Source organism: Alligator mississippiensis, chromosome 12 (genome assembly GCF_030867095.1).
Source record: "Alligator mississippiensis isolate rAllMis1 chromosome 12, rAllMis1, whole genome shotgun sequence".
Lineage (NCBI taxonomy): Eukaryota > Metazoa > Chordata > Crocodylia > Alligatoridae > Alligator > Alligator mississippiensis.
In genome coordinates this window covers 25,472,751-25,493,623 of record NC_081835.1, presented here as the reverse complement: position 1 = coordinate 25,493,623, position 20,873 = coordinate 25,472,751, and the positions used below count along the sequence as shown (strand labels likewise).

General features: G+C 41.5%; 1 protein-coding gene across 9 annotated transcripts in view; it reads right to left on the bottom strand.

The window, feature by feature from the left end:
* The window catches only part of BICD2 (BICD cargo adaptor 2), a 162,595-nt gene that overhangs the window by 24,753 nt on the left and 116,969 nt on the right, over nt 1–20,873 (bottom strand). For all 9 annotated transcript variants that reach the window (XM_059716155.1, XM_014596576.3, XM_014596577.3 and 6 more), the window contains exons 3-6: nt 19,825–19,977; nt 14,664–15,116; nt 10,896–11,915; nt 8,475–8,626 (exon numbers count right to left, since the gene is read on the bottom strand). In XM_059716155.1, the coding sequence (XP_059572138.1) occupies nt 8,475–8,626; nt 10,896–11,915; nt 14,664–15,116; nt 19,825–19,977 (1,778 nt within the window). The remainder of the gene's footprint in view (nt 1–8,474; nt 8,627–10,895; nt 11,916–14,663; nt 15,117–19,824; nt 19,978–20,873) is intronic.

Sequence of the window (20,873 nt, the reverse complement as noted above, 5' to 3'; positions counted from 1 at the left end):
CAGACCACAGTATACAAGAAACCCACAGACAAGCATACATATTTGCACAGAACCAGCAATCACCCTAAACACACCAAAAAAGCTGTGATATACAGCCAAGCCCTCAGATACCACCACATCTGTACTGAAGAGAACACCCGGGATTGCCACCTCACCAATCTTAAAAAGGCTTTCACCCAACAAGGACACTCGTCCAGAGAGATAGGTCGCACGTTTGAAAGAGCCACCTGGATACCACGTGAAGAACTGCTGCAGCACAGAAGAAAAACACCCACAAATCGCACACCGCTGGTTATGACGTATCACCCCTCCCTTGAACCTGTACGGAAAGTCCTCAAAAAATTGCAACCCATACTAGACAGAGACCCTATTCTTAAAAAGATCTTCCCAGAGCCACCCATCCTAGCCTTTAAACAAGCACTGAACCTCGCCAACCTCATCACCAGAAGCAAACTTCCTCAAGCCCAGAACACACCAAAAGGATCCAGACCGTGCCATGACAGGAAATGCAAAACCTGCCAACACATCTCCACCACCCCCACTATTACTACACCCCACAACAGAGCCATCAGCATCCCAGGATCTTACAGCTGCACCACCAGAAATGTAATATAGCTCATCCAATGCACCAAATGCCCTAATGGAAAATACGTAGGAGAGACCAAGCAACAACTGCGCACCAGAATGAACGTGCACCGGAAATCTATCAAAGACAGAAATACCCAATTACCGGTGAGGGCACATTTCTCACAGGAGGGCCACTCTCTCTCCAATCTCTCAGTCCTGATCCTCAACGGAAACTTACACAACATTTCCCAGAGACGAGCCTATGAGCTCCATTTCATCAACCTCCTGGATACTAGAGATCATGGACTAAACATAGACAGTGGATTTTTGATACATTACAATCTGCCTGGCAACTGACTCCCCAGCCCAGCCCCTGGCTTCTTTCCTTCTCATTGCATCCAGGAAGAGCACGCACCAACTGCTGAAACTTCCTTAGCCTGACGAAGGGTTTTTGAACCCGAAAGCTTGCTTAATAACTATTCCCCAACTATTTGGGTTGGTCTAATAAAAGATATCAAATTCACCCAAGGAACCTTGTCTGCCTAGAAAACAGTAGTGAATTCATCTCAGATACACAACTGTGGACCTATGGATTTAGAAAATACATTTTATTTCAGGTAGGACTAATTGTTGTCATCCTTCCTGAAGAAAATCTCTCCCCGGACTTTCTGGGATCTCTCTCAAAGGGATCTAGAATTTAGATCACATTTACTTATGTCTTAATTCCCCTAAAGCAGTCTATGTTTCTCAACCAGGGTGCTGTGGCACCCCCAGGTGCCTTGAGATCCTTTCAAGGATGCCACTCAATGTTAGCACCGTTGGGTATGTAGACATGATTCACAGGATAAAACTGGAGATTTCAAATAGGAATCCACTGTACTAAAAAAATGCCCATTCCTATGCTTCAGGCAGCCTTAACTCATAGCAAGAAAAAACTTATTCAAATCACAAACTAAAACAGTTCTCCTATCAAGCCTGACTGCCTTCAGCTTTGCTGAAGGGAGCTCACACTGAACCAGGCCCAGAATTGTTACAGACTAGTGAACTTTTTTAAAGGAAAGGAGAAGAAGAAACAAAAGTGAGCCCTGTGCAGGCAGATGCCACTCCCTCATGGGAAATCTAAATGAAGCCAAGATGGCTCTGTAAACATGGATTTAACTGCAGGGTCAAGGCTTTAGTCCAGGTGAATGTTTGAAAAGTGCAGCGCTGGGAAGAGCCTGGTGCCACTGCTGGCCCTAGCTGGCACCGGCAGCCTGCTGTTGTCCTGCACGCAGATCTGGGGGCATGTGCCCCCGGGAAGAGCCTGGCACAGCTCACCAGCCCACAACCCTATGCTTCAGGCAGCCTTAACTCATAGCACCCACTGACAGTTCCCTCCGCAGCTGGTGCCAGTCGTTCCTGGGGCTGCTGAAGCAGGGGCTAGGGTGTGGGGAGGAGGTTGAATACCAAACAGCAGCAGTGTTGCGTTATACAGCACTCCAACTGGGCAGATCAATGCATAAACATGGCAAGGCTGCTTTTTTTTTTACCCAAGCTAGCTCAGAAATCTGCAGGGCACTGTACTCTAGGGGTGGGTGAAATGGGTCGCATTCGATTCGGATTTGGCCCAAATTGGGGACCATGATTCAATTCATTGGCTCAGACCACTGCCCCGATTCGATTCAGCCGAATCTGAAGATTCCATGCTGATTCAGAGAAACAGCGATTTGGCCATAGACACAGCTTTAAGTGTTTTTTCTACATACCTTGAGGTACCAGGCATGGCTTGTTAACACTACGATGGTAGGGCGGATGCAGCAGGAGCATGGGGTTGTGTCGTGTGTGTTCCCCACCCCCCACGTGCTTGGCGGTGAACCCAGAAGTGGACCGGAAGTACTTCCAGGCCACTTCCGGGTCCATCGCCAAGCACGTGGGGGACTCCCTCCCACACCCCTCCGATTCAGTGATCCGCCACAAGGGGACCCCAGGTGCTCCCCCAGACCCAGAAGGCATCAGTTGCCAAGCCGGAGGGTGAGGAAGGGGTCCTCTACACGCTCCCCAGCAGACCAAGTGGACTGGAAGTACTTCTGGTCTACTTCCAGGTCTACTACCAAGTGCACTGGGGACCCCCCCTGTACTCCCGTGGGATGCTACATCTGCCACGCCATCTCAGCGTTCATGAGCAGCCTGGTACCTTGAGGTACGTAGAAAAAAACATTTAAAGCTGTGTCTACGTCTGAATCATCGAATCTTTGAGCCTATTCAGAGGGTTCCGATTCAATTTGGAGAGATTAAAGGGTCTCTCGATTTGTTTTGAATTTGGAGATGTGGATGCTGAATCGGGCTGAATCAAATAGGTGACCAAAGCTTCGCACAGCCCTACTGTATTGTACCCGATACATAGAACCAAGGCTAGTCAAGACGGCTATGACCAGTGTAAGAGGCACGATGGTCAGAACATGTTCATTATGAAATTTTGTAATGTATATATCATACTAATTTCTGGGTTCAGGAAGTGTTTGTTGGCATATTTTATATCAGTGGTTCTCAAGCTGGTTGGCCCTATATAAACTTTTGTGAATAGAGTGGTACTCAGTTAAAAAAATTAATTTTACCTTTCTTATTTCCTTGCAGAGGGACTGGGCAGCTGAGGTGGGGGATTGGCCAGACAGGGACAAGCTTCAGCCTGCCCTTATCTACTTATATCCTCACACCTTGCATCACCCTTCAAAGGATCTTGGTGACCCTTGGGTCACTGTTCTATGCATAGTATCTGGCAGAGCTATATCAGACAACTGGAAAGAACAAAACAAAGGAGATCTTAAGATGAAAAACAAAAATATCATCTTCTCAATGCAATTGATTAATTACTATCTGTTTGATCAGCTTTTCTCCCAACCCTATAACATTAAATTTGATTTAGTACAATATCTTAAATGAAAAATTGCTGGTCACAATTTCTGTCCTCCCCCAAGTCATCTTTTAACAACTAGCTTCTCTCTCTCCAGCATGTATTTTTGATCTTTAGTTTCTAGCCACTGGTAAATCCAAACACCTCTGGCTCTTTGAAGACATCTCTGTTTGCTCTTTGAAGGTAACTTCTTGATTCTTATTCCCAGTTAAATATTTTGAACAGGTCACTATTTACTACTAACTCTGCTGTTTGCCCACTTTCTGTAGGAGATTTAATTCAGCTCTGGGTATAACCAGTACAGTCCAAAGACCTTTCCTGTCTTTGATAACTTATGCTGTAGAAATATACATTAACCACTTCATTACTGAGAAACCACTGTTATTAAACAGGCTAGCTAGTATTTTGCTGTATGTTAAGCAGCATTGCTACATAGATTTTTAATAGGAGTAGCTTTGTTTGCCAGTTAGGACCTTATGTGCTATTAGAAATTATTTACTCATTCATTAAACACACATGCATGTACACCCCCCCCCACACCTTATTATATATCATGTGTGATGGTATATGCTTCCTGTCCAGAAGACATTTCTTTATTATATTGATAAATCTCTTCATATACAAATTAATTTCCTTTTCTAGAATTAGTGTCTCATGAATATCTGCATCAAACAACAAAAAAAATGTGAGCTTGGGCAATGCACTCCTATATGAAGAAGAACTTTCAGCAGCTGCTTTAGATAACAGACCAGTCAGATTAGAAGAGCTAGACAATAACAATAAAAAAAGAAGCATATATAATCTCTTGTAATAAAAGCTGGAGACTATGTCTGAATTAACATTTACTGCAACCTGATGTTCAAGTCCTTTGTTGCATCTACATTTGATCCCACCCAAGATTCCTATTAACAACTGTAAATCTACTTGACACAGAAAAGCACATTCAGCATCTCTCTCAGCATTTTAAATAAGAAGCTTATTGCCTCTTTTTCTGGTATGCAAAGCATACACTAATTAACTCCACAATGTTTGATTGCCATTAATTGATACCAGATAACTACTAGAGTCATCATAATTAAGTGGCAGAATTCTGTTTTCAGATCTCCCAGGTGGATCTGGACTGCACACATGATAATTGCACATACACTGAAGACACAACTGGGCTTACTTATGTTGCTACTTGTGCCTTTATTAATACTTCTTAGCAAATAATCATGTGTGCCTGTACTTCTGGAATGGAAATATCCTCAACATACAAATCTACTAGCTCAAAATTAAGCCATTCAGAGCACACTTAAAACATTAACGAATATCTTTTTTACACTGCCTGGCTTCCCTTCTCCCCATCTCAGGCCCTATTGTATTTCCATTACTTATTAAAAATAGCTGATAGTACTGCCAAATCAGTAGGATTAACCTATTTTAAAAGGAAATTAGGTCAGTTACTATTTTCATGCCCAGCCTGTAACACCTATTTCATTCTCTCACATACAATAAAATTGCCAGCTTCCTGCAAAACATCCAGATCTGTGTAACAGAGACCATTTATCCCAGACTTAAAAATGCAACAAGGAAATAATTAGAAAAGCCTAGTGTGTCACAAATACTGTACTAGCTACTAGAGAACTGTTGTATCATGAGGTTCCTCTGTCAGTGCTGACAGCATTGACACTCTAAGCAGCAAAGTAATTTGATACACTCCCACATGTGTTTTCTTGTACATCCACATTTCTTCCATTTCCATTCAGACACATGCACTGTGCAGCCAGCACAAAGGATTCTACTCTCTGAAACAAGCTGCATATATGCAAGTATAGTTTGCACTGCAAATAACTAACGCTCCCTCAGAAGATCCTTGCAATATGATCAGACTGAATGAATCCTCCCATGTGGACTGTAGCCAGAAGAGAATAAAATTTTAGTTGGTTGTTAATAAAAAACCCATTAGCAAGTTGCTTGCAATGACTGATGCAGACCTGTGCTCCCTGCAGATCACCACAAAACTGGTTCCCTAAGCAATTATCTAGGTTATCTCCACCAAAGCTTCTAGTTTGATTATTCAAAGGTCCATCCAAGCCCAGATGAGCCATCACAACAGTGTGGTTAGCACAATGGCTTTCACTGGCATACATGGGAGTGATATAGTCAGCACCAGATCAACCACCTTTGAAGCCAAACCACCAGGTACCCATTTCCAGCTGAATCAACAGAGGGCAACTTTCAACATGAGCCTCTAGCATGCCTTAACCTCACATTTCAGCAGTTGTAGTGAAATGTCTTAACCATACTTCAACTGCAGCCAAACCATCTTGGCTAGCTCTCCTGAACCTGCCGCAACTGAAACAACGCACATTTTAGCTGAAACACTACTAGCAACAGTGAAAATGCACACAGCAAAAATGGTACATTATTCATTGTAGGTAGAGACAGTACAGACACATATATTCACAAAGGCGAGAGGGTTCTACCAGCTGTTGTGGCCTCCAGTAAGGGAGCAGAGGCTGCTACTAGATGACAATACACAGAATGAAATGGAACTTAGGAAGTCCTGGAAAAGTCCTGTGATTAAACACTGTACATACTGTGTTCCCAGCACATAATCATCCTTAATACTCCAATGGCTCTGGATGTAGTAGTTACGAAAACAAAGGAGACACAGTATTTAGGGAAGGGAGCAATTCTGCAAGTTTCCTGAAACTGCATCACCAAACTTCAGCCTAGCTATCAAAGCTAGAGCAGCTGCATGCAATTTTTTTATTTGCTCCAACTGATAATCTTAAGCAAGTTTTTGGCTCTCATCTATGCATGACTCAAGACTATACTAATTCAGGTGTTAAAAGGTCAGTGAACTAAGCTTCTGTCCATTCAGACTGCTTTCCAAGACCTGCACTGGTTGCCCTCTACTTTTTTTTTAGCTGACCCATTTCTCTTTATTGCAATGCCTAGGTAAAATAGCAGCTCAGGAACAACAACTGTTCATTTATGCAGGCCAGGCTATCATGCATCAGACAAAACAGAGCTCATCCCACATACCTTATTCATGCAAAACTCTTCTTGATATCACGAGAAGTTATGGCTAGGTACAGACATTCAAAAAGCCTAAGGAAGAATTACACAAGTTTGCCGGGGGGGCGACAAATCTTTGGCCAGGTTCTGCCTTTTTTAAACCAGTCTGCATGTGTCTGTTCTGTTACAGGTATAGACAGATTTCCAATCACTTATACTGGTAAAAGTGTAATGTCTGTACCTGGCCAATAATGTTTGCAACAAGAGCTGCAGGGCTAAAGCTCACATCTGCAACTCCCAGCAAAACTTAATGTCTGCTCCTGTTTTTATACTGACATTTCCCTATTGTGTAAATTTTAACTGTCCATAGATAAAAGAATTAGGTTGAGCTGTAAGTGACTATATGCCAAGAAGAAGGAATTGTCCTGCCACATGTCTACTGCACTATGGGGAGAGAAGCAAGGGGGGGGTGGGGTGGAGTCATTTTGTTACTCTCCTTCATGGAGAGTAACAGAAAGGGAAAACAAAGAACATTAATATGGAAGGAATAATGCTTTATAGTAGCATACAGCTTAACTACTCAACAACCTGTACCTAACAGAAACTTTTTAAAATTACAAAATAAACTTCCTGTTGCTTTTCTGTCTCCTACCTTCTGCTTCCAGCTCATCTATAACCAGCCTCCAATCATAAAGAGGCTTGTGTACAGGGAAAGGCCAACAGAAAAAGTAGTCTGAATAGGGCATTAATTACTCCTTACCAGCAAGTCATGCTTACAACTTCCTGCAATAATTTTTCTCTTTCTGGGTTAACCATAAGTGCAAAGACAGCCAGGAAATACAATTTTGCTTTCTATCCAATTGCTGCAATTTTCTGCATGCTTTTTGTTAGAGCTGGTACAGAACCAACCACTCAAATGCAGTGAACATGGATGGACAGAAGCCTCAGAGTTCTCAAAACATCTCCATTATTCCTCAGCAGGCTACCTTCAACAGATGGCACGGGAAATCTTTTCAGCTTAAAAAGGTTCATACCAGGCAAAGAAAAAAGTATAAGCGGTACCTAGCTTATAGGTGTACAATAAGCTCTTTTCTGCTCTGAGCTTAACTTACACGAGTTGAGCAAGACACTCACAGCTATTAAATTACATTTGATGTGGTCATTACTACATCTGTCCTGCCCATCTTGCACTGGCCTAGACAGCCCTGCATAGCCTATCATCATCCCATGAGTCTTTTTTTTTTCTTTAGAATTCTACCAAGCTGAAAGCAGCTACTTAAGACAAAGCTCTTTATGAGCTAATTTCGAACTGCAGCTGACCAAACATTTTATTTTCTCTCTGAAAGACAGATCTGGAAACAGCATATATATTTCTCTGGTGTTGTAGGTTTGAGAGAAGCCAATGACAGGAAGCTTTAAGCAACATGCAGATAAAAATGGCATGTTTTCACCTTGTTTAGCACATAACATATGAGCGTGTTGTCCAATAATACCACAAAGCACAGCTACAAAAGACAAGTTCCACACTGAAGTTGTGTTGCAACTTTGATAGATTGCATTTGTGAATGGAAGGAGACAGATGCCAAATGCAGTTAAAATGCAACTCTAAGAATAATTATTTCCTTTAAAAAAAAAAAAAACACCAACAAAACAAAACAGTACTTGCCAGCATCTTCTACATCACAATAATTCAGCTATAGCTGCATCTTCATGGTGTAATAGAGGCTCATTTTATATTTTTTTAAAGGTACATTAAGTCATCAAGCCACCTCCCCAATTTTCCTATAATCAAATTCAATGATTTATTACAACAGCACACTATATCCTGGTCATTTTCCTACTTAACAGGAAAATGTAATTGACATTCACTTGAAACATTTTAGATAACCTAAACTTGAAATCATCTCTTCCAAATATGCTGATACACATTCTGTATTGCTTCTTACAGCTAATAGAGTCTATTACTTTCATAAACAAACAAGGGATAACAGGATTTTCAGTTGTTCTTTACCTTGTAGCAAACATTGCTCTCAGAGAAGAGAAGGTAGCAGCATCTTCTTTTAAAGCCTTCAGCTCATTACGTAGCTTCATCATGGTCTCCGTAACCATAGCTTTCTCATTTTCATACTTGCTTTTTAAGTTGGCAAGGGCTACCTCTGCAGTCTATTGTTTACCGAGAAGAACAGAAATGTACTAGTTAATGAAACTCTTCATAAAGCAGTTGGCCAAGAAGTTTTTATTTCCATTCACTTAATGGAACATTTACTTAGCACTGAAAAGTTAACTTCTAGTCAACTACAGGGTGAATATAATGCATCTGAGAATACTGTAAAACTGGAAACAGAATCTGTCTGCTGAACTATGTAACACTATGGCCATTAACAGGAGTTCATTTCTACTTGTGGAAATCCCTGAGAAATTTCCTCCAGTAGAAATCTTTCCATAAGAGCTAGTGTACAGGTCTTCAGTCTGCAGCTGCCCTCTCTCCCCTGCTCTTCACGCCTTCATCAGACCACAGTCTTAGTTTGGGAACAGGTGAAGGGGGGCAAGGAGCAGCTGTTCCTCCAGCTCCACTTCCATCACCAGAGGGAGACTGAGGAAACAGCAGGCAATCTTTCACATACTTCTCAGATCAGGAACCCCAGTCTGAAGAATAGACAGAGAGTAAGGAATGGCTGCTCCCCTGCTTGGCTCCTGGGCACTGGAAGCTGAGCAGACACAGCAGTGCAAAGCCCTCTTTCTACTCTCCTAATCAGTCTAAGGAGTGGGTAGGGAGCTTTGCCACACTTGCTCCAGTCCCCTCCCGGACCAGTCTCAAGGGGACTGGAGCAAGTGTGGCAATGCCCCCCACCCGTTCTCCCAACCAAGCAGTCCCTGATCTGGGCAAATGTGGAACATTACCCCGATTCTTCACATCCCTTCTGAATTGGACCAGGAAGGGAACATACAAGTAAGTGTTCATGCTCTTGTGAGAGAAACTTTGCCAGAAAGGGCATATTTGCCCCAGAAGAAACTACCAGGGGCACAGAGATTCTCCTAGTAGCATGTAGGCTTCTTACAGACGTAAAAAACAAACATGCAAACAAAAACCAGCACTATATTTTAAAATCTGTACTCCCCCACACTGAACCCAGTGCATGCCCAGAGAAGGCATTGCATTAGTTGGGCCCGGCTCCCCAACATTTGTATAGATTAGATGCTTCAAAGGAGCTTTTATGGTGGTTTTATTTAATAGTTAATTTAATCAACTATTAGATACAAGTGCCAAAAAAAGCCCGGCTGAAGTGCCCGATCTATACAGAGGCTGTGGAACCAGATTGAACTAATGTGCTGCTTTTTCTGGTAAAACATGTTTTTTTGTTTTCCCCCCACATCTGTCAGTGCCTGTAATGCCTTTGTGTGTCCTATGTCTTAGTCATCACACTGCAGATACTGCATCTGTTGTACATAGATGCCCAGCACTTACGTTGAGTCAAATAACAGGCTCTCTCACAATACCATTATTACTATAAATAAATAGGGACTGACAACTTTTTACAAGATTTTGGAAATAAAAGTACAGATAGCTTCTACTCTGCACTAACTTTCAGGGGGGAACACAAATATCCAGATAGTATAGTTAAAATTGTACATGTAAAATGCCTCAAAGGTATTTCTCAGACAACACATTCAATAAATGTCTATTTTAACTTTTGTAATAAGAGGTAATTTTGAATTTGCATCACTAACTTGAGCTGAAATGTAACAAACCATTTCTTACATGACATACTAGAATCATCTGATCATAGTCATTCTAATTTGCTGCTTTGCTACTGGGCATCAATGTCACAGTTCAGTCTACAAAGCTTAAAGATACTTTAATTCTGTCATGTAGTTCTTACAGAGGACTGACTTTTTTATTATTCTTGGAAAGGGAGAGGTACATACTTAAAATGAAGCATGTTTTTTAATCCTATTAAGAGGCCAGCCAATATAAATTCCTTTAAACAGAAAAGCATCCTTGCTTTTTCAGTGGCTAAACAGTTGAGTATAAGCTTAAGTTGGTACTTGTTCAACTTGCCCAGATACCTCTGCTAGAGCACTTTATTACTGATTCGTAATACCCTACTATTCCAATTGTGAGATGACAATAGTATTACATTATGTAAGAGTGTATCTGTATTTAAACTGCAAGATTGAGTTAAAGTTTTGTCTCTTGGACTATTCAGTCTCAAAACCTCTCTGATCCAACAACAGTTTGGTCCAAAATCTGAATATATGGGACTAAATCTTATCCCCATGGAAGCCAGGCTAAGTTTTGCCATTCACTTCAATGATTCTAAAAAGTGCTCAAATCAAAATGCAGCACCACAACCAACTTTTCTTTGAATTTTCTTGTTCATGAGGTAGGCTCTATAAAACCATAGGCTTCATCTCCATGAAACCTCCTTACCTGCTTGTTGGCCTTTAGCACAGTCCTCAGAGTTGCTATCTGTTCTCTCTTGGTACTTAGCAGGGACTTCAACTTCAGAATTTCCTCCATGAGAGCTTCTTTGTCTTTGTCCACTACTGGCCCAAGTTCTTGGGTGGCAACACGCTGCCTGGACAATTCAGTTGTTCTGTCTACTGCAGCCTGCAGATGTTTGATCTGATCACGAATTATAGCAATCAAGTTGTAAATGTTCATTGGCTCCTTCCGAGGATCTGATACTGGAGATGGGAGGGACGATACTGGAGATGGACTGCTATCACTGCTTCCATTCTCTGCCTTTCCTAACTCTATAGATAACAACCCTTTTGAGAGCAGGATGGGCGACCTTCGACCTTTCCCTTCTGGACTACTACGGCCTCCTTTGCCCTCTTTGTAATAATCCAGCATCACCCGGTTTGGAGTTTCATTGTTACACATGCAAACATGGTGGTATAAATTGGCCAATTCCTCACTGAAAGTGACTAGCTCATCTTGCGCTACACTGAGACTGCCCTGTGTTTCTCCAGCCACATCACTTACTTTCTTCAGTTCCTTCTCCAGTCTGGCTACCTGTTCTCTATCATGCCGGCTAGATTTTTCTAACAAAGTGATCTTTTCAGTAAGAGCTTGGCTTTCAGTTTCATACCTGTTCTTCTCTTCCTCATATTTAGACTCACACTCTTCATATTTGGCTTTAAGATTTTTAAGCTCTTCCTTCAGGTCACTAATCTCTGCCACAGCTACTTTGTACTTGCATTCTAGTATTTCTGGCCCATTGATGTCAACTTCATAGTAATCTCCATCTTCATGGCTGTCCCGTTCCTTCTCGTTGTCTAGAGCAGACTGACGTTCCTTGCTGACCTGGAGTTTCTTCATTGCATTGAGGTTCTCAGTGAGCCTGCCAACTTTTTCGTGCTGCTCAGAAAGGGCTCCACGTGTATTCTCCAGCTGTTTCTGAGATTCTTGGAGTGTAGATAACAAATTCACTTTTTCTCTTTCCATCTGAAATAAAGGCAGGTATTGATATATTGAAAACATGTTTACAGGAGTTTCCTTTTGCAGTAGGAGAAAAGAGTTAATAGGCAACAAAACTTTATACAGCTACAGAAACCTTTCCACTTACACTTTATGGAAAAGCCAGCTTCACTTGTATTAGACCCAAATGCTTCTGCATTTTAAGATGGTTCCCACATTTATTGTGTGTTCTCAAAAAACACCTTTCCTGCTCTAGCTTCCTCTTCTCTACTTAAGCCACATGGCAAAATCATCATCATCCTTTCACCCTAGAAGATAAAACTCCCCCTGCCTTAAAACAAATAAATAAATTATAAGTATATGGAACCAGAAAATAGCAGCAGTTTGATGTAGAACTCTCACCCCCTGATTATATTCTGTTAACAACAAAAAAAGGAAGAAAATTAAATTCTGTCTCCACCTAGCAAAATACCAAACCTTCAGGCAATTCTCACAGCTTGTCCAAATGGCTTTTCACTTTCTGAAAAAAGCATGTACTAAATTGTTTGAAAGTTATTTCATTATGGGGAAGGGGTGGGGAAGGAAGTCCCTAATTTTTAGGTCTTTCCCCCCTTCTTCCACTTCAGAGGAGAACAGAGGGGAAATAAAGCAAGACACCACTTTCTTGTTTCTTTACTTTTCTCCCTGTGAATGGGGAAGAAAGTGTTTCACTTATTTAAGAGGTACATATACAGGAACACATAGAAAAAAATTACACTTTAACTTTTTCAAATTTTTCTAATTTTTTGGTGGGGGTAGAGAAAAATAAATTAAAATATGAAATGCCAAAGGGTGCAGACAGAGAATAGCATTTCTCTACAATTATAGAACAAGTTACAACAAAAAATGAACTTTTTTTTTTTTTTTTTTTTTTAGTTACCACCAAAATTTTTCTTCTTGGAAAAAAATTAGTTAAAACCTCATTTTTCCACAACATTTTGGGGGCAAATCCCATTATTTTAATTACAAGTTTCCATGAATACTACTTCAATGACTTCTAGGTAATTCACATGCTTGCCTTGTTCCATACACTTCAACACTGTGGAGTTGATTATTAATGCAGAAAGCTCAAGTGGTATAGACCCTTAAATAATACTGGATTTGGCTTTCATACAACCATGAATTACACTCAGTACAGTCTAATTCTAGGTTGCCAGTTCTTTAAGGCTGGGACCATTTCTTTGTACATATTTGTACGGAGCCTTGCGTAATAGAGCCCAAATCTAGGAGCGCGCTGCTAGATTTTTTGGTCCGATACCGATGGCTGATTTTTAACGTACCATATCGGCTGATATCGATCTGATTGCCAACATGCAGCCAGGCAGCTTGGAGACCAGCATCCAGCTGGTAATTCTGTTGTGGAGGAAGGGGCGAGGGAAAGGGTGTGTGTGTGTTGGGGGGGGGGGGGGGGTGCAGATCAAGGCCCCCCACAGTGAGGGAGGGAGGGAGTGGGGCTGCACAGCCAGGGCAGAGTGCAGGACAGAGCTGCAAGTGGCTCATCAAAGGGGCTAGGCTGGGCTGCTGTCATGGCTGGTGGCAGTGGACCTGAGAAGGTGACGGGCGGGGGGGGCGGGGAGGAAGAAGAACACAACAGCAGCCACGACAAAATTTGCCGTAGCCCCCCTCCCAGAACCGCCACCGCCCTCCCCGATTTCAGCCCTGGCCCAATGCCCCGCTGGGAAGAGCCTGTCGCCACACCCAGCCCCAGCCCACAGTGGCAGCCTGCCCTTGCCCTACACACAGATCTGAAGGCACACCCCCCACCCCCCATGGCCTCCCGGGGTGCATGCAGCAGCAGGAGACACCTCCCCTCCTGGCACACCCTGGACAAGCCACTCTCTGCTCCATCCCGCACCCTGCCCTGGTTATGCAGCACCTGCCCTGGCCCCAGCCCAACTCCCTCCTTCACCACTGGGGCCTCGATCTGCACTACCCTCCCCAACGCCCCTTCTCTCACAACAGACTTACCAGCCCAACCCAGCTGCTCTCCACGCTGCTGGGCCGTGCTCCTGGCTGCCTGTGTGCTGCGCTGTGGCTACACACATACACGGGACATTTAATCAATGACAATATCAGCCACATCAGCCAAAAAAAGCTAACTGCTGATACTGTCAATCTTCCTTGTATCAATGCCAATTCGCTACGGAACCGATGCACCAGTGCACCTCTACCCAAATCCTGAATGAGACCCATCAGGCCTACTGAAATTTGCACAAAGCAAATATAGAGCCTCTTTTTATTCATATAAATATGAAAGAATCATTGGAAATATTTAAGCTAAATGCTTCCTTCACAAGATTTCTTGTGTTGACTACATAATAAAATGGCAGATTGCCATTGTCCAACAGACTCCAGTTACCTTATGCACTACAGAAATGATGTATTCCAATATCCATCTGTCTGATACCCCCTGTCCCAACCTCTTCAATTTATTATACCAGGTTGTAGTGAAAAACTTGATTTTTCTTGTCTGCATTTAAGATACAAATATAAAACTGGATTCAGGATTCTGTGGACCACTGGATGCACAGATAGAAATTAACAATTCTCAAGTTCCACAGCAAGAAGAGGTATTGCAAAGGTGGTTTGCCTGTGCAAAGCCTCCTGAGGTAATATCTCCAAATGACTGTTGGAAACTGCATGTAAACTTTGCTTTGAGAAGAGCAAGATATTCCAAGTGTAAACTTAAACAACTAGTGTAAGAGTGCTTGATGAACTTAAGAATCTGAAGTTTACCTGAACAAGCTGTTGTTTCAACTTCTGGATTTCAGAAATATTTAGCTCACTCAGAAGATCTGAGACCAGACTTGGGGCTGGAGGGAAGCTGTCATTCTTTTTGGGTGTGGATGTATTATTCTTGCTACTGGTAATTTTGCTGAGGCAGTTCTGTTCAAAGCCATTCATGATCTCATCGTTATTGGGCTCAGTGGCTTCATCGCTGAACTTCAGTCCATCCAAAGAGATGTTGAGATGGCTGGTGTACATGGAGTCGTTGATGTTCATGTAATGAGAGAGCTCCTTACGAAGATTATTCTTTTGCTCACGCTCTGTCTTCAGAGTTTCCAGAGCTTCCTCAAGCTGGCGTTCTGATATTTCTTTCAATCGTATGGCATCTTCCAGCTGGCTGTTGAGAAATTCTGTTTCCTCTTCAAGCCGTTTGATTTCGTGTTTTAGGCCTTCAAACTCCACCTAGATGAGAAACATAAGAAAAAATATGACTGACTAAAATCCCAAACTGTAAGAGCTTACAGGACAAATTTTAGAATAGTTTGCTGTTGTGCGTTTTATATAGCTAACTAACTGTTGTAGTCAGTCTACCCTCTGAAAGTACATAGTATTTTCTGAGGAAACTGTTAAGCAATGTTGGCCTACTCCAACTTAATAAGAATATTTGAGACGAAGTCCTTTTCTTTTTCACATCCTTCTGATAAAGTATTTAGTTGGAATCTGACAGGGCCATGCTGTGAGTGCTTCTGCTGTGGCCTCAAACTTGCGAGCTCTGAGCTATCAACTGGGCACCTTAGCACCTATACCACCTCAGCTCCAATGAGATGCAGTACACTGCACTGTAATGAGGCTACATAAAACACAGGCTTCCCTAGCACATTATGTAATCTCCATTATGGATTATTAAATTCATGTGTCAGACTTCACAACTCAACTGTCAAAGTGTCTAAAACTAAAGATTTTTTTAAAAGCTGTGAGCTTGAGTCACTAATGCATTACCGCAGTTTTATATAAATGTAACTCCATAGAAATCAGCAGTTTAGAACTATCAGGATGAAGTGATGAATCAAATTCTATAATCAAGCTGTAAAAGCAAAATGTTTATCATCTCCCAAATATAGCCTAGAATGGTTGCATACCAAGCCAATATTGCCAACCTGTGGTATAATTTAACTGTATGCCATTGTTTTCCCCATTTGTGAAATGCCTATTGCACACTGCTATTGTGAACCTTAGTTAATTAGCATAACATTCTTCGCTTTCCCTATATGGGAAAGATCAGCAGAAGTGCTAAATCGTCATTTATTTTTGCCAAGTATAAAAAAGAATTAAAGCAATAATATCCACCAATCCAATATACCTGAATTGCACCCAACACCAGATTTTGAAGCATTGACCCTTTGGACCACATCTTATTCCATCTATTAGCCACCTAAAATAACTGAGATACATAAGTGTGATACTATTAGACCTTGCTAGAGTCCTTTAAAATCCACTAAGGCACTTATTTTTGTAACATGCTGTCATCTTAGTTTTAAAATTAAGTCACAACAAAACAGTAATGAAGAGGAGGACCCTTCCACTTCATGTATTAATTGTTTTTGAGGGACCCAGGCAAGGTGAAATAGTCATCTAAGTACCCTTTGAATGCATAGAGTGTGATGGCCAGAACCAAAAGGGTTAATGAGCAACTTATAGCAAAAAAGAAATCTGCTTTTTGAGAGTATCTGATAAAGGCACATAATAAATATTGGCTAAAATAGAGCTTATGAAACTGCTTCCTGCAAATGTTTCCTGTCTGTCTGGAGTATAACCGTAACATTATATATAACTGTTTATACCAATCATGAGACTGACATAAGTTTTAAAAAAGCAGAACTAAAAAAAATAAACTGCAGACTTAGCCGATTTAATGAATTTTTGTTTAAAGGTCAAAAAGATTAACAAACCTAACCACAAGGTATACTTAACACACCTTAAAAAAACTAAGTAGGATGGATTTGGGTGGGAAAAATGCTAATCTCAGACCCCAAAGTAATGTGGTGTGATTTGCTTATTGGGTAAACCCAAGCTTGGGCCTATTATAATACTTATATTAATAATATTAATATAAATAATTATATTCATAATAGTAACCTATTATAATAATTTCTAACACCTTTTAACCCCCATAAGGTAACAGCTATAGGGTAAGATTGTGAGTGGCTCTAAAGCCAACAGATTAGCATAAAACAGCATATAAAGGAACACGCACGTTAAGTGACCAGCAGGAAGGACGGAACACAATGGTCATTGCTGTTCCATGCCCCCGGATCCCTTACTCCCAGTGCGAGTGAGGACCAGATCCTGACTGAGGGATCTTCCCCAGTATTTCCTCCAACAGCGTGGATCGGGGACACCTAACTTCACTGGATCAACTTGACGCGTACCTGACACTGAGGGACTATCAATAAATTGCTAACCAAGTGGGAAATTTTTGTTAATTTGTCTATTTGTTGTTATTATCACTGTCAATTTTTAACTTTTATTATTATGTTGTCTGTTTATTAGCTTAACCTTTTTATTAACTGTTATACGTGTAAATTTTATTTTTTGCTGTTATAAGTAAAATTCATTTTTACTGTTACAAGGAAACTTGTCATTGCTTCACTCCCAACTCTACCTCCTCGATCCCAAACCAAACAGCCCAGTGGCTGATACAGTTGCAGCACTCAGTCAGCCTGCAACTAACTTGATACACTCACAGTGCCCAGCTGGCCTGTGACAGTAGAGAGTATGATAGGTAGAGTAGCATCAGGCCTTTTGTGTTTGCAAGTGAAGATCTGAGAAGATCTGAGGGCTTCTTCTGGTTATCCCAACAGATTCAATTAAAACCTAATAAAATTCATCAAATGGGATTATAGGATGGTAGAAAACAAAGTAATCCCATGTCACTTTTTAAAAAAATGGTTACTGTATTTCTAAACATACCCACCAAAGTATTAGGTTTAAGATTTTACAAATCTCATGAAAGGATATATGAAACAAGCGATTGCCCAAAACTGCAGGCATCAGCAATGTATGCACCCCAAAATTGGTTTAGGTTCAAAGTCGGAACTGCTGAATTAAGCTGTTTTTGGATGTATGTACTGGTACAACTTCATTTCATCTAAGGGGCTGAGTCAAAATCCTGCTGATTTGCTAGAGAAACCCCAGTATACCCAATGAGGAAGAAACATGGAAGTGATGCTGCTATATATGGGCCAGACTTAAAATTTGCAGCCCCTTTGTTGCAATTCAGGATCTCTAATGTAATACTGGGGCAGCAGTCCTTGCATCCTTGTTACATGAAGGTAGGATCACCAGATCATCATGGGTTTAGCCTATCCTCAACTCCCTTATATTACAACCTATTTGGAGCCCCCTCCTGGGCACATGGCTGATGTGGAGGCTCGGTGGCTGCACCCCAGAACGGAGTTTCACTTTGAAAGATTTAGAGGTACAATTGGGATATCTGACATCAGGAAATGCTCTATTTAAAAAACCCTTCTATTCAGACCATTTAATATCCCCTTTAAATTCTTACTCAAAATAAAGGATAGAGAACAAATCCTGCTAAATTTTAACCTAATATTTCCTATAAACTAAGGCAGAGACCACTAACTATACATTATTACTGGAGTATTTCTCATTCAATCCATGTTACACTATTTTCTGAAGCTTCTGAAGTAATTTTGTTTCATTAGTGCTTATAAAATGAGACTGACAAAGCCTTCCTTGGGAAGAACTAAGATAATAAGGGCTTTCACAGGTGACTAGTTCATCAATATTCAACTGGAAAATTAGAAGTGCTGGGATTCTGTTAAACTATCTTCAGAAACTATAATACAAGAAAATTCTAAATTGATTGATAAAATATAATTATCGATTCTGGAGGCTCTCCATATTATTAAAACTGTTTAACAATACGTAACTTAGTTGTACCTATAGATCGCACACATGCCAGCAAACAGTATCTGACATCAGCACATCAATTCAAACTGTTACAACAGGGAGTTAGAGCAGAGAAGAGAAAAGCACTAAGGAGGGATAAAAATAGCACACACCAATCTGGAGAATGGTTCAATACACCAATTACAGACAGTAATTAATACTGTACATCAGGTGGTACTGGTGATGCCTTACAATGTGGTTTGAAAAAAAGTGGTTAATTGGCTACTCCTACTGGTAATAGCAATAAAGGGCCAGCCTTTAACAGAGAAAAGAAGGAAGTAAAACAGGGTCAGGCAATTATTTCAAGCAGAGGGCCACTTACTGAATTTTAGCAAGCCTTCGAGGGCCGCATGACAGACAGCCGGGGGCAGATGAATATTAATTTTCTAAATTTTTTAGGGGTCCCGTGGGCCAGATGGAATAGCCTGGTGGACTGCATCTGGCCCGCGGGCTGCATTTTGCCCACCTCTAGAGTAGAAGGACTGAAAAAGACCACCGCAAAACTAGTAGGGCATGTCCTCAAGAGCTGAAATATGAGTTTTCCTGGGGACAAACAGTAGTGGCACGTACTGTCCCCAGGAAATGCCTGTACAAATGCAGTCTGGCACATGGCATGTTCCCCTGGGGGGAGTAGGCTGGGGTCAGTACCTGGGCTTGCCCCAGAAGCCTTACCTGAGATCCTGGGGACTCTGGTTCTGGGGGTTGCAGCTGCAGCAATCCAGCAGCAGGGAGCCTGGCCAGCAGCCAGAGTGTGGCTCCGGCTGGCCAGGCTCCAGTTTTGGGCACTGCATGCTGCTTCCATATGCAATGCCCTGCTCTTTTTTTTAGGTGTGGGTTTCTTTGACACAGGCATCTCCCAGTGCCAAAAAAACCCAACCCCACAGCACAGGGAACACTTGCATGTGTAACATGAGGTGCTGCAGACAGGTCTGTGGTGCTGCATACTACAAATGCATGCTTGCCTGGACGCGTCCATAGAATGCATGGAGGAAGCAGAGAGAACATGAAGGAAGAGAGAAAATTAAGTTGTTACCATAAAAGCACAAAGTACAGAAGATAGATTTTGTAGTTGGCACAGAAAACTAGAGGTAATGGCCAAGCAAGGATGGGAAGTTGCAAAGGCATTTCCAGGGTCAGCCACATTGCAACACTGCAGCCTGGTGCCTAGAGGAGCCAGGTCAATTGTTTCAGGACTTACCTGATTTTGCTTCAGGACAGACACTTGCTTCTGAAGGCAGATGTTCTCCTCTTCCAGCTCCGTGTAGTCTTGCAGCAAACGAGCTTCTCGGAATTTATATTCCTTGATGTCATCTCGCAAGCGGCCCCTTTGGATCTCCACATTCTGATTTGCCTGGAAAGAAAGCAACAGCATAGATTTTATATGGACAGCAGTGATAAATGGCATTTTTTTTAAACTGAACTTGCATGTATTTTCCATGTAATGAGGCTAACTAACAATTTATTTTTCATTTCTGAACTAACACTATAGGAAATTAAAGTAATTTGCACAACAAGCAGTTATTTTCTTTTTGCTTATCTTGTGCATAACTACCCCTCTGCTCACTCACATACAGGTTTTCACCCAAGGGAAAAAAGTGGCACTCACATAAGGACTCTCTCAGGCTGTGGCAGCAGGCTGAAAGTTTTGTAGTTAGGAGTCTGAAGTTACATATCTGGGATCTGTAGTTTCAGATGTCTCTAAGTACCTACATGCAAACATTTCACCCACTGCTTGCGAGTTTCACCAGGACTTTCACGCTATACTGACAATGCAGCAGTTATCTGGGGATACTGCACTGACACAGACTGTACTTTGATGCTGAAAGAAGTCCCACCAAGTCTAATAAAAGCCAAAGACGTCAACTCAGAAGAGACCGGGGAACCCTGGTGCACTGAACAGTATTCCCTCCTTCAATAAAGATACTTACACAAGAGTTCGATAAGCAAAGAGCAATGTTATTTTCATATGCGCATGACTGAAAAGCATGTTGAGAAGCATGAGAATGAAAAAAAAGTACACAACTTGAGTTTTACATAGACTGCATGCAAATAAACAGACATTACAATTGCTGAGTGAACACAAATGCCAACTGCTTGAATAGCACATTCTAACCATATTTTTACCACTCTTCATCATATTTTTTCACCAATAGTTTTATTTGAACTATGTTATACCACTCATCTTAAATGAAAAAGTATGTTATCTATTAGTGAAAATATTTTCAGAAGGAAAACTGTTGGGGAAAA